Consider the following 12,016-nt stretch of genomic DNA (forward strand, 5'->3'; position numbering starts at 1 on the left):
GAGTACGGTGATAGGCAAAATATGGCAGATGGTACAAGCTGAACCTCAACCCACAGCAGACTACACTTTATGTTGTCTCAGGGACAAAACCGCCAAGCAACCTCTGCACTATATTTAGCACTGCGAGAACCTCAAACTGTCCATCACCCGCAAAGTAAAGCCGGATGGGAAGATTGCTTAGGCATGAACTTAACTTGCGAGCAATGGGAAATGGCATTAGAACGGGTGAAGTATGTTTGATGTAACAGTAGACTGAAGTATACCCAATTCAACTATTTACACCAAACATACCTATCAACTCATCACCTACATAAAATATTTCCGGGCACCTTATCCCATTGCCCAAGATGTGGGCACGATGATGCCACTTTTTTTTTACACGTGACATGGGAGTGTCCTACATTACGCCCTGTGTGGTACCGAGTCCTACTATATTTGTCAGAGATCATAGATACACCGCTCACACTAGACCCACTCCTTTGCCTTCTAGGGATCACAAAAAGAACTTTGAAGACTAAACATTATTTAAAATTCGTATACTTGGCGTTACTACTGTTTAAGAGGCTTATCGCCATGTCATGGAAGGCAGCACTACCCCCACAATATTGATAATTGGTTACATACAACCTCGCGGTGGGCCACGGCGGAAACCAATACACTGGCACGCGATCATAGACCGCGGGAGTGGAGTGGCCACATTATGGGACACCTACCTGCTCAAATTAGGAGAAATACAAGCTTCAAAATCGACTGCTGAGGCAGGAACCCATAGCATATCTCGAGTAGCTGCAGCGCTGCCCTCACCCTGAACACAACTATCACCCTATCAAGGGCCTTGAAGAGACGCTTCCTTATGAACCTTAACCTAAGACGTGATTCTCCACATAAGCCCAAAACAATGATACCACAGGCCCGTGCATAGCAGAGGCCGTCGTTATCCTCCTGCCCCTTCTGTGTTGCTCCCACGGTGCGGATCCCACTTATGAACGGGTGGTACTCCCACTACCTCTTATCACGCCAGACTAGACACTAGTAAAGTTATTTTACCCCTCCAGTTGACTCCCCCTCTCTCCCACCATGGTTGGTTGGGGCTATGCTATCAACATATGTACATTCTAAAGAAGCTGCAATGACACAAATTATTAACGAAAGGTGATGATTGTTGTTTACTGTTCAGAATTCCGAGTACAACTGAGCATAGGTAGAGATATACTAGCCTATATATGTTAACGTGTCATTATCTTTTGATCACCGCCTAATGCAATGTTATCGTCATAGGTTATCTACTTGCCATTGCCGTCAAGATAGTGTTGATGACTGTCTGAACCCTTCTATTGAAAAATTAATAAACAATATTTAAAAACAAATTAGATACATATCCATATATTTTTTTAAAGTAATAAGTATATTGAATAGTTGACATTTACACATACTTTCTATGTAATCATAGTTATTTTTTGTGATATTGGTGATCATAAGAGATCCATATGCATGTAGTCAAATACTTATATGTTATTTAAATAATGACCTATATAAATTTTAAGAATAAATACAAGGAGGGTATATGTTTTAACCATATGTAATATATACACCTGTTAAGCATAAATATAAGAGTCTATAATTTATATTCAGAAGTAATATCTGCATTTGTAGAAAAAGATGCACATATCTGAATACATGCATTTAATCAAAGTATACATGTTTACAAACACATGTATATACATCATTGGTGTCTTGTGCATAGTATTGCTGTACATTTGTATTTTGAATATGATGGTTGTGGGTAAGAGCCACCTCTTGAGTAATCTTCTGAAGATAAGATTGTTATCCATAGATCTTATGTTTGAGGGTAATCAATTCCATAGTTCTGCTGTTTGAACGGAAGAATATGTTCTTGTATGCTGCACCAAATACAGTGCAGGCTGTGCAGCCGTTTTACTCACATGCGGGGGGTTCTTTTTTATTTTATTATTTGCTCTCATTTTACACCTGGGTTAGGCTTGTACAAAGTGTAGGAAGTTGGCTCTGTATATATTATCTCAAAGTGAGAGATAGTGTGCACAGAATCCAGGGGTTCTCCTTAGAGGTAAGATAGTGGCAAAATTAGATAATTTGAATGCTTTATTTTGTGGTAGTGCAGTAGGCTTATCAGAGGGTAGTGTTAAGCATTTGTTGTACACACACAGGTAATAAATGAGGAACACACACTCAAAGACGTACTCCAAGCCAATAGGTTTTTATATAGAAAAATATATTTTCTTAGTTTATTTTAAGAACCACAGGTTCAAGATTTGAAGTAAATACTTAAAATGCAAGGTACTTCACACAGGTAAGTTAGGAACTTTGAATAAAAGCAATATCATATCAAGTCTTTGTTAAAATGGCAATAAACTATTTTAAAAGTGGACGCAGAGCAAAATCAACAGTTCCTGGGGGAGGTAAGTAATAGTTAGTTTGTCAGGTAAGTAAAACACTTACAAGTCTCAGTTCCTGGGCATAGGCAGCCCACCGTTGGGGGTTCACGGCAACCCCAAAGTTACCATACCAGCAGCTATGGGCCGGTCAGGTGCAGAGGTCAAAGAGGTACCCAAAACACATAGGCGCCTATGGAGAACAGGGGCGCTCTCGTTCCAGTCTGCCAGCAGGTAAGTACTTGCGTCCTGGGAGGCAGACCAGGGAGGTTTTGTAGAGCACTGGGGGAGACACAAGTAGGCACACAAAACACACCCTCAGCAGCACAGGGGCGGTCGGGTGCAGGGTACAAAGCTTCTAACTTTCTACCCCTCTTTTCATTGATTTGGACAAAATGTGCCTCTCCTGTGCATGGCCCTCGTTAATCACAAAGAGAGATTCGCAAATTTGCGTAGCAGCTTGCATCTTTAGCATTCATTCATAACTATGACAAACAGGCTTGCAGCTCCGGCACACAGAAGAACTGTGCTGTGGTCCCATTTTTATTTTGCTGTACCTTTTAAAATTGCAACTTTGCTTTGCACTGTCACAAACGGCGTTGCCACCCTTATCAAGTTTTCATTGCATTTCCGCATCAGGTCCTTCAAAGTTTTCAAGATCCATAAAGGAAATGTGAACTGAGGAAAAAGAGAAATAAACTGCAATTAGAACAAAATAAGTTGACACAATTAAAAAACACGAAAGATTAAAAGGTGAAAATAACTAAATGAAAAGCCCAACCAATACATCAGGCAAAGGAACGAAGCAAAGAGGGAAATAAGAAATTTTGAGAAAGGGTGCCCTTGTGGGAAAAACATGAACAAAGCACAATCAGCGCGCCTTCGTTTCAAAAACGAAGTTTTGTGATATGTTGCATATGTAGATGTTCAGGAATTTGCAAAGTTTAAGAAAGAAACCTGTTCATCTACCTGCCGTCTGCCCATCACCCAAACTCCACCCATGTTAAGCTAGTTAATGCTGACGTAGAATAAACAGCGAGCGCACGGAGCCTAGAACAGGCAGCCGACGAAACCGTTGATGGCTGCCTGGTTTACCAGTGTCCTGGGGAGACTTCTGCTGAAAATTATACCCCCGTATCGTAAGAGCACGGATGCGTGGATTTATTCAGCCATGAATTCTGACAGGACAGAGAGCGACTGGCAGGGTCTAGTGAATGAGGTGAGAGACTTTATAACTGGGGAAGGGGAGGGCTGGGAGCATATGCGTGGGCGTGATGCGGGGTCATTATGACGTGGCCGCGTTATACGGATCCCGAAAATACGACTCTGAGTCTGTAAAAAGGGTGACATCAAGGCAGCAAGTTGCGAGCATTATTTGAAGCACGACAGCAGGTTGCACTTCCTTTAAGACCTTAACGAAGCAGGCTGCGTGGAACTGCTCCGACACCTTCATCTAATATTTAAGGCGTGGGCTTTCAAAGTCTATAATTATGGCCCTAAACAAGGGCGTTCGTCGAGCCTTGCAGGCTAGCAATTGTGAACGACTATAAAATACACCTTGCCACTGCAAGGGGAGGGGACCGAAGTTGACGTGTTCCTCCCAAGAACCAGGATGTAGCGAATCACGTGTGGGGCGGGAGTGGAGAGCAACAAATAATCACCTGTGTGGCATTTGTGCGTTGTAAATTAATTAAACAAAATTAGCTGGTTGTGGAATAGCCCACCGCTTGCTTTGACATATTTGCTGTCTTGTCATTTTTCAGAGACAGGCCCTTGTTGGGGAAAAAGGTGCCAGGATTGAATAACGTCTGTTACCTTCACCCCGTAGCCTTGTACACAAAAATCCAGCTCAGTCTTTCAAAATTCGCAGTTAGGAGGTATATCTGTCCAGGTGGTTTAACCAGAGGCAACGGAAACTGCAAGAATGTAGTGTTCCGTAAAAAATCACCGAAAGCTGGATACATGGTGTTCGGCAATAATTGAGTAATCTCAACTTTAGTAAGGGGTGCAGGAGGCTGCTGAGCTTTGCATTCTGGTATATGCAGTTCTCCTTTTTTCGGTCTAAAACATAGGAACACCATAGTTAGCCAATAGAGAACTCGACGTGCTTTCTTTCACCAAGCGTTGCGGTTTATTCATGAGGTAATTATGCAACACAATGGAATACAATGCAGCTATTTTATAAATATAAATACATCAATTAATATTTGTTTACAAAACGGTTTGAGAGGCAAGCGAAGACAAGGGCTGCCTCTACGAGGATAATCTGTACATATGCGGCAATAAAATATGTTTCTATAAACTCCTTGCAGTGGACTACCATGTTATTTTACTGCACAAAACTCACCCCGTTATTGCTCGTGACCTCTCTCACATGACATCACGGATAACATGACATAATCAACGACATTGATAACATCACTGTTTGAGCGAATAATGTGTGATGCAAAGTATGTGCATGAGAAGAAAGCACAAAAATTGGTCGAAGATTACATTATGAACCTTCAAAGAGCTGAACATCACCAAACTTAGGGCCTCATTACGAGGCTAGCGGTCTTTAGACTGCCCATCCGGTGGTGGCGGTCCGACTGACACATTAAGGCCCTTGCGGTCAGACCGTCAGGGTTCCGACCTCTCCGTTGGGATCAGTGATCCCGACAGACTGACGGAGATCATTATCCGAAGGGCAGTGCTGCGCTGCCCTGCGGATTACGACCTTGTTCTCCGCCAGCCTTTTCATGGCGGTTTCACCGGCACGAAAAGAATGGCGGTAAACAGGTACGGGGGGCCCATGCACTGCCTATGCACGGGCAGTACAGAGGTCCCCCTGCCCAGTACCGTCGCAGCGTTCACTATCTGCAAGAATGCTGGTGCATCCTGCGGGCTACAGCATTGCAGCTGGCTCGATTACGAGCTGGAGACAATGCTGTAGTTTGTTTCCTGCTAGGTCGGCTGTGGTTTCCGCATGCCGGCATAGCGGGAAACTCCTAAGAGGTCCAGCGGAGTGGTCGCCACAAAGGCGGTAGCCACCCTGTTAGGAGTTTGGCGGATGGTCTTTCCCGTCTGCCAAACTCAAAATGAGGGCTTTGAAGTGCAGTGTATTCTGAGAATATGAATTGAAAAGCAGAAATTAAGCGCCCAGAATTGGGAGACCACTGAACACTGCCTGTTACAGTGCACAGAGCGTCTGGGTACAAGGTGTGACCTCTGGCTGCACCCTCTATCTATCCCTTCTTCATCCCAAACTTGCTGCGCATGGCCTTCATCTGTGCGCAGTAGGTTTGGGGTATCATATTCCTGAGGCAGTTGCACACTGCATTTTACCTTGTGCACCACCCCTATCCTTTCTTCATTAACCTCTCAAAACACAAGTCCACAGAACCAACTACACACATTTCTCAGCCTTGTGCAGGGTGGAAGGCTGCGGGTGCACCCCAGAACCATTGATGTTACTGATGATATCTTTGGAGATGTCATCAGTGATGTCATGTGTGAGGCGTGGAGCGGCAGGGTTTGATGCAGAAAACGGCCTGAGATATACTTCTGTCTCCACCCCATAACCCCACTCAACTCCTCCCCCCCAAAAAACAAAAACATAGGTTGCTGAACTGCTGCTAATGTCCTGGGGTGTTTTCACACCCCTTAAGGACATTGACTGCTAACAGCCTTCAAAGATGAGCTGGAAACCCTCTGAGTGCAGGGATTTCCAGCTCGCCATGCCTGCCACAGTTTAATATCGGATCTTCACCTTGTGACCATTATAGGCAGCAGATATCGTGTGTCACACTGTGGCATAGTGTGAGTTGGCATATCTGTCATGACCAACAGGTTGTGCAGTTTATTACAACTGGCGAATTTCAGTGATTTTTAGGTTTAATATTATAACTTTCATAAGTTCTCAAGGGTATTTTTGAGGGTTTTCAATAAACATATAATTTATAAGAGAAGGAAAGCATAAGTTAGCTTACACAAAGTTTCTTTCAGTGAATTAAAAAAAATACTTATAATGACTACACCCAATCCTCGATCGTGTGTGGTGTCCTGTGGTCACAGAGCCTGGCCGATGACCAGGCCCTTTGCCAAGTTCCTGTCCTACCCATACCATCTGCGCACAGACTTCAAAGATGGACAGCAGCCTCTTGGCACAAGCATCCATCATCCCTCATCCCTCCCAAACAAGTTGGATTGTTTTTTGCTAAATCCTGGTCCCAAGTCCTAGCCCAACCAAACCAAAAGTGTGCAGCCTCCGGAATAAGTGTGAAAGTACATTTTCAAACTTTATATGTAGACGTGTTTTTTACTGGACCACTCATACTAAAAAACTGCATACAGGAAGCAACAAACCCTTCTTTAGTGTAATTACACTCAGGTTGCCTGCTCTTGTGGAACTCAATACACATTCCTAGAAGAATATCTTGTTTTAAAAGGACAGGAAAATGTCCAAAGAAGTAATTTTTTAACAACCGACCATTTAAAAATACATTTAATTTAAATAACATTAGGAATTATATATACCGCAGACATATCATAAAAACAATACGCCTCACCTATTTTTCCTGGCACTGGTTTTTGATAAAACCTGATTGCAATTTGACAAATAGTGTAAAAGAATACACATATTTATAACCAGTATTAAATACTTTCAGGAGGGTAAAATGTAACATGTACAAGATGGTATCATTGATTACTAAATTGAAAACTCAGATTTCAAGATGTGAAAAGCAACACAAATTCATCCTAAAATTCTTTAAAAAAAAGTGAATCCTTGTATTTTTCTTATTTTATTTCCTTCCATGAAAAATATCCAGAAATGTTCCTATTCAACCTCCTGAAACTCTACAAAGTACAGCAATATTCCAGATGGATACAAGCACTAATAGCAGATTACCAATTATCTAGCAGTAAATGCTAACTTACCTACTCTGTGGGAAAACTAACCATGCTTATATTAATTCTGCTTGAACTTGAATTTGATACTGATTTAATGCTCTTATGTTAAATTTATAGACTTGTGAATAAAGGAGTCCACTCTTTGAAGAATATAACTGAGCACCACCACCTCCGTAAGGGCAAACTAATTAATATGTAAGAGTTGTTATCCACTGCTAAAGGCATTTATTTTCTTATTATTTATTTAACTGGGTGTTTTGTGTAGCACCTGGGGCAATCTAAATAACCTCTGAGTGCTGAAAAGAAAGAGAAAAAAAGACACTCTGAATATTAGAGTCCAAGCGAGTTAAGAGTCCAGCAGGTTGCATGTCATAATCCTAGAGCTAGCATTCTTTGATTACACCCACAAAGACACAATGCTTAGTTGAAAGCCTGTTTGAAAAGTTTGATTTTCAGAAGTTTCCTGATCTGAAGACACCCAGCTTCTAAGCGTAGAGAAGGTGGAGACTGCCCCATAGCTTTGACACTGGACCCCAATGAACTTCAGCCATACTTTAGACTCCTAAACGGGCACCTTTTGACCATGTATGCCAACACATATAGCAAGTTTTCAGCAGAAAGAGAGTGCAAGGCAACTACTGTAAGCATTCACTACGTTGACCTAAATAAGGTCTGTCTACAATACAAGTGTTTTGTACTGCATGTCAGTTGTTATTCCACAGTCATTATATTGAGGTAATTACATCAGGAGTACCATTAGACATCATGGTCCTTTACACCAGGAGTACTTTATTTCACAGTTATACTAGTAAGTAATCTATCTATCTATCCATCTATCCTTGAATGTCGCTTCTGCATCCAGCACCTCAGGCACTACTTGCATATCATCCAGACTAGGATGTCCTGTGCCTACCTAAAGATCAAGCCATCCAAGAAACAAAATATGGTACAATACTGGCTCAGTGATATGAACCTTGACAGCTTCAACCCCAACTTTCAACAAGCCCCAAGACACTTGGATTCATCCTGGATACCAAAGAAACACATTGCAAAACAAATACAACATGTTACCAGCTCTCTCTTACTACTCAGACTCCACACTGGCAGCCGCCTAGGGGCACATTACACTCTGGTGCATGTCTCCTCCAGGGCCTGTGGAAATATGACCTCAATGCCATCCTGATGGAACTCCATTGCCTTCCCTTGCCTGTCCGAACCAGCTGTGTGATTCATAAAGCCAACCCGTCCAGCACCCCCGCTTATATGCAGGCAAGCTCACTATCTGTGGTGGTTGTTGGCACACCCAGAGCCAGGACACTATCAGACTGCAGACTAAGTAGTGTAGAACAGACAACAACACAAGACAGCAAGCCTTTTCCATCTCTACACTCAGGATTTGGAACAACACCCCATATCCATTGGGACTGCCACAATTTAGGAAAGAGAAGAAAAGATTCACCTCTTTAAACAACACTGCATCACAACGGACTAACAGTCCACAACACAGCTTCCTCTCCCATTACTTGTTGACTTCATGCGTGCCTTTGACCATGTACAGTCCTCAGCTGCCCTTTGGCTATGTTCCCTCTAGGGAAATATATTGTTTATACATATCCATGCATACATCATGTTATCTATCTCTATGTGATAATTGTATATAAAATATATATACTTAAAATTAACCTAATCTTAATATATTTTAACAATTGTTTTAAATTAAACAACACTATTTATAAAGTTATTAAATAAATGTAATCAGATGTAATATTCATTTCTAATCTACATTTATTTACATTTATATAATTTCATGTTGACACCCCTCTGAGCCCTAAATCCTCTCTTTCTACCCATATACACTACCCATTCCTGAACCCTAAAATGCCCTTACTACCTGGATGTACTATCCACTCCTGAACATTATAACTCCCTTACTGACCAAATACACAACCATTCCTGAACACTAAAAACAGTTACTACCCCTAAACCTACCCATCCATCCTTGATCCCTAAAATCCCTTACTACCCCACACTCTATCCATCCTAGAATCCTAAAAACTTTTTACTATTCCTACTCAGCAGCCATCTCTGAATTCAAAAAATCCCTTCCTCCTGCTAAATACTACCAATACTTGAAACCTAAAAACCTCACTACCCTTATACACTACCAATGGCTGTGTTCTAAAAAGCCCTGTTACCCATAAATGCCACCCATTCCTGAACCATCAAAACCCATTACTAACCCTATACACTAATCATCTATGAACCCTAATACCTTTAGTTGACTTACACACTACCCATCCATGAACTCTAACATCTCTACTACCAGTATACACAGCCAGTCCCCGAACTCTAAAAGTCCTTCTACCCCTAAACTACCCATCCCTAAAAATACTTCTAACACTATACACTAACCATCTCTGAACCCTTAAACCCATTACTACTACACACACTACTCAACCCTGGGCCTATACGCCCTTTACTAACACCACACACAAACCATACTTGAACCATAAAAGACAATTACTACCCTATTCACTACCCATATCTGAACCCTGAAAACCCATTACTACTCATATATCCCACCCATCCCTGACCCTAAAACTGCCTTAACACCAAAATACACTACATATCTGCAAACATAAAAACACTGTTACTATCCCTATCCGCTACCCAACCTTGAGCCATAAAACCCCATTACTATCACTATGCACTACTTTTCCCTGAACCCTAAAAGTCTCTCACTACCACCATACACTTCCTATCCATGAAACCTAAGAGCCCCTTACTACCACTATACAGAACCCACCCATGTACCCTAAAACACGTTAATACTCCTTTACACTACCCACCTCTGAGCCCCAAAAATATGTTTACTACCACATTACTTCCACATTTCTGTGCCATCTACCATGGCACACAGGACAATTAAATAGACTAGTTGGGTAAAAACAATTTACTTATACCATTTTAGGGCTGGAGCACATTCACTGTGACAGTGAATAGCTGTGTCACAGGGCACACAGTCCTAATACCAGCCACTAACAGACTCCAAAAAAGGTGAAAAGTCAGGGTTGACCTGTTGAAAATGCTTATTCCTCCACTTTGCTCCAGCTGTGTTCTACTCATCATAATTAGGAGCACTGTAACTTAATCTGTGGAACCAGCCATCACTGCTCGAATTGTACGGAGGTTGATGTCAGCTTCTTATGAAGTATGTCTATTATTGCTATGAGACTACCTACACAGTAGGACCTAAAAGAGGCTTACCAATCTCGTGATGCCCTTTTCAATTTGCAAAGACGTGTTTTCCTTAATGTAATATGAATTCTGTCCTCGTTTGGCCACTGATAACTTCACAGTTGAACACTCAGAAAGGGTGTCTCAGGGCTGCTCTCTTCTGGTCCCCAGCTGACTTCCTAGCTCTTATAAATACTTGTCTCTTAGGAGCGGTACATGTTCCTGATGTCAACACTGAGGGCTCTTCCTAATAAGACACAATGTCTGTCAATAGGATTTACTTGCTTGTTTATCATTTCAAGTGGGGCTAACTATTCAGTACCTACATCAGTTGCCTTAAAACGTGCTGAGCAATATACATTGTGTTTGTGTTCACTTGTAAGAGACTTTAACCTGTTTATCAATTTCTGAAAAAAAGTATTTACCTTCGTATCCAGCACAGATGGGTCCTCTAAAGCAATGGAGGGACAACACAAGAGGCTGGTGAGAACCAAAACTACATGCATCACCTCCAGTATTAAATCCTTAATGCCACACAGACAGTTATGCCAGGAACTTTGTTAGGAAATGAAACTGCCTAAGCACTCAGTGTATAGTTGGGCAATGTTTGTTCACCCATGGTTTTTAGAATATACTTGCCTCTCCACAGGCATGCGATTATCACGTAGATGTCTGAAATGGAGGAGTTAGCTATCACCCACATCCCAGCCCAGCCCAGTCCTGTGTAGCCACCAGCTCCTTCCTGAATACCACAGATCATCCAGGTGTCAGGCATCTTCCTCTGTTCATAGCCTTGTGATCCACAGACTGCTGCCTTCACAGTTCTAACCTGTCACTTTGCATGTGGTCATTAGGCAGTACCTCAAAGTCACCTCGACTCTTCTCCCGTGCCGAGCATGATGGCACATTAAGGATGATTTTACCTGGAAGCACTGCCTTCTGTAGAAGGGAGCTGGACAATTCGTTTTTTTAAACATAGAAAAGTGATACTGTCATGGAAATGGTGTCCACCTCACATTGCGGGCTGGAAATAGGAAGGCGAAAATGGAGGTACTTTCTCTTTCCCCTCATAGTGCGTCTGCTTTGGTTCATGCCCATAATTACCATAAACAATTACCAAGGTTAAGATCCACAGCGAGGGGGTGCAGCCTTTGTAGAATCCTCCTATTCCTCCAAACTGGCCACTAAAAAGAGCTTACACCTATGCTTTACGTGGCCCAGTTGGACTCCCGTTGTTTTACAGTGGGCTCTAAAAATCTGCTCACCATGCTGCAAAGAGTGCATAATCGAGCAGACAAGTCTACACCTCTATAAGCCAGACTTGATAGCCCCCACTGTATTCAGCTTAAATCCACAATCAAGTACAAAAGTATGTTACCGTTATATTCTGTGAGTCACATCAGGAGTCATTACATCGGAGGTAATTTTTAAGGATTTTACATCACAGGCCATTACTTCGCAGGTAAATTATTTTTTAT

The 12,016-nt window shown here is 42.1% G+C and overlaps 1 protein-coding gene across 2 annotated transcripts in view; it reads left to right on the forward strand.

The window, feature by feature from the left end:
* Positions 1 to 3,446: 3,446 nt before the first annotated feature.
* The window catches only part of CCDC149 (coiled-coil domain containing 149), a 315,035-nt gene continuing 306,465 nt past the window's right edge, over positions 3,447 to 12,016 (forward strand). For both annotated transcript variants that reach the window (XM_069202164.1, XM_069202165.1), the window contains exon 1: positions 3,447 to 3,630. In XM_069202164.1, coding sequence (XP_069058265.1) covers positions 3,490 to 3,630 — 141 coding nt within the window. In that variant the 5' untranslated portion in view covers positions 3,447 to 3,489. The remainder of the gene's footprint in view (positions 3,631 to 12,016) is intronic.

Source organism: Pleurodeles waltl, chromosome 1_2 (assembly GCF_031143425.1).
Source record: "Pleurodeles waltl isolate 20211129_DDA chromosome 1_2, aPleWal1.hap1.20221129, whole genome shotgun sequence".
Lineage (NCBI taxonomy): Eukaryota > Metazoa > Chordata > Amphibia > Caudata > Salamandridae > Pleurodeles > Pleurodeles waltl.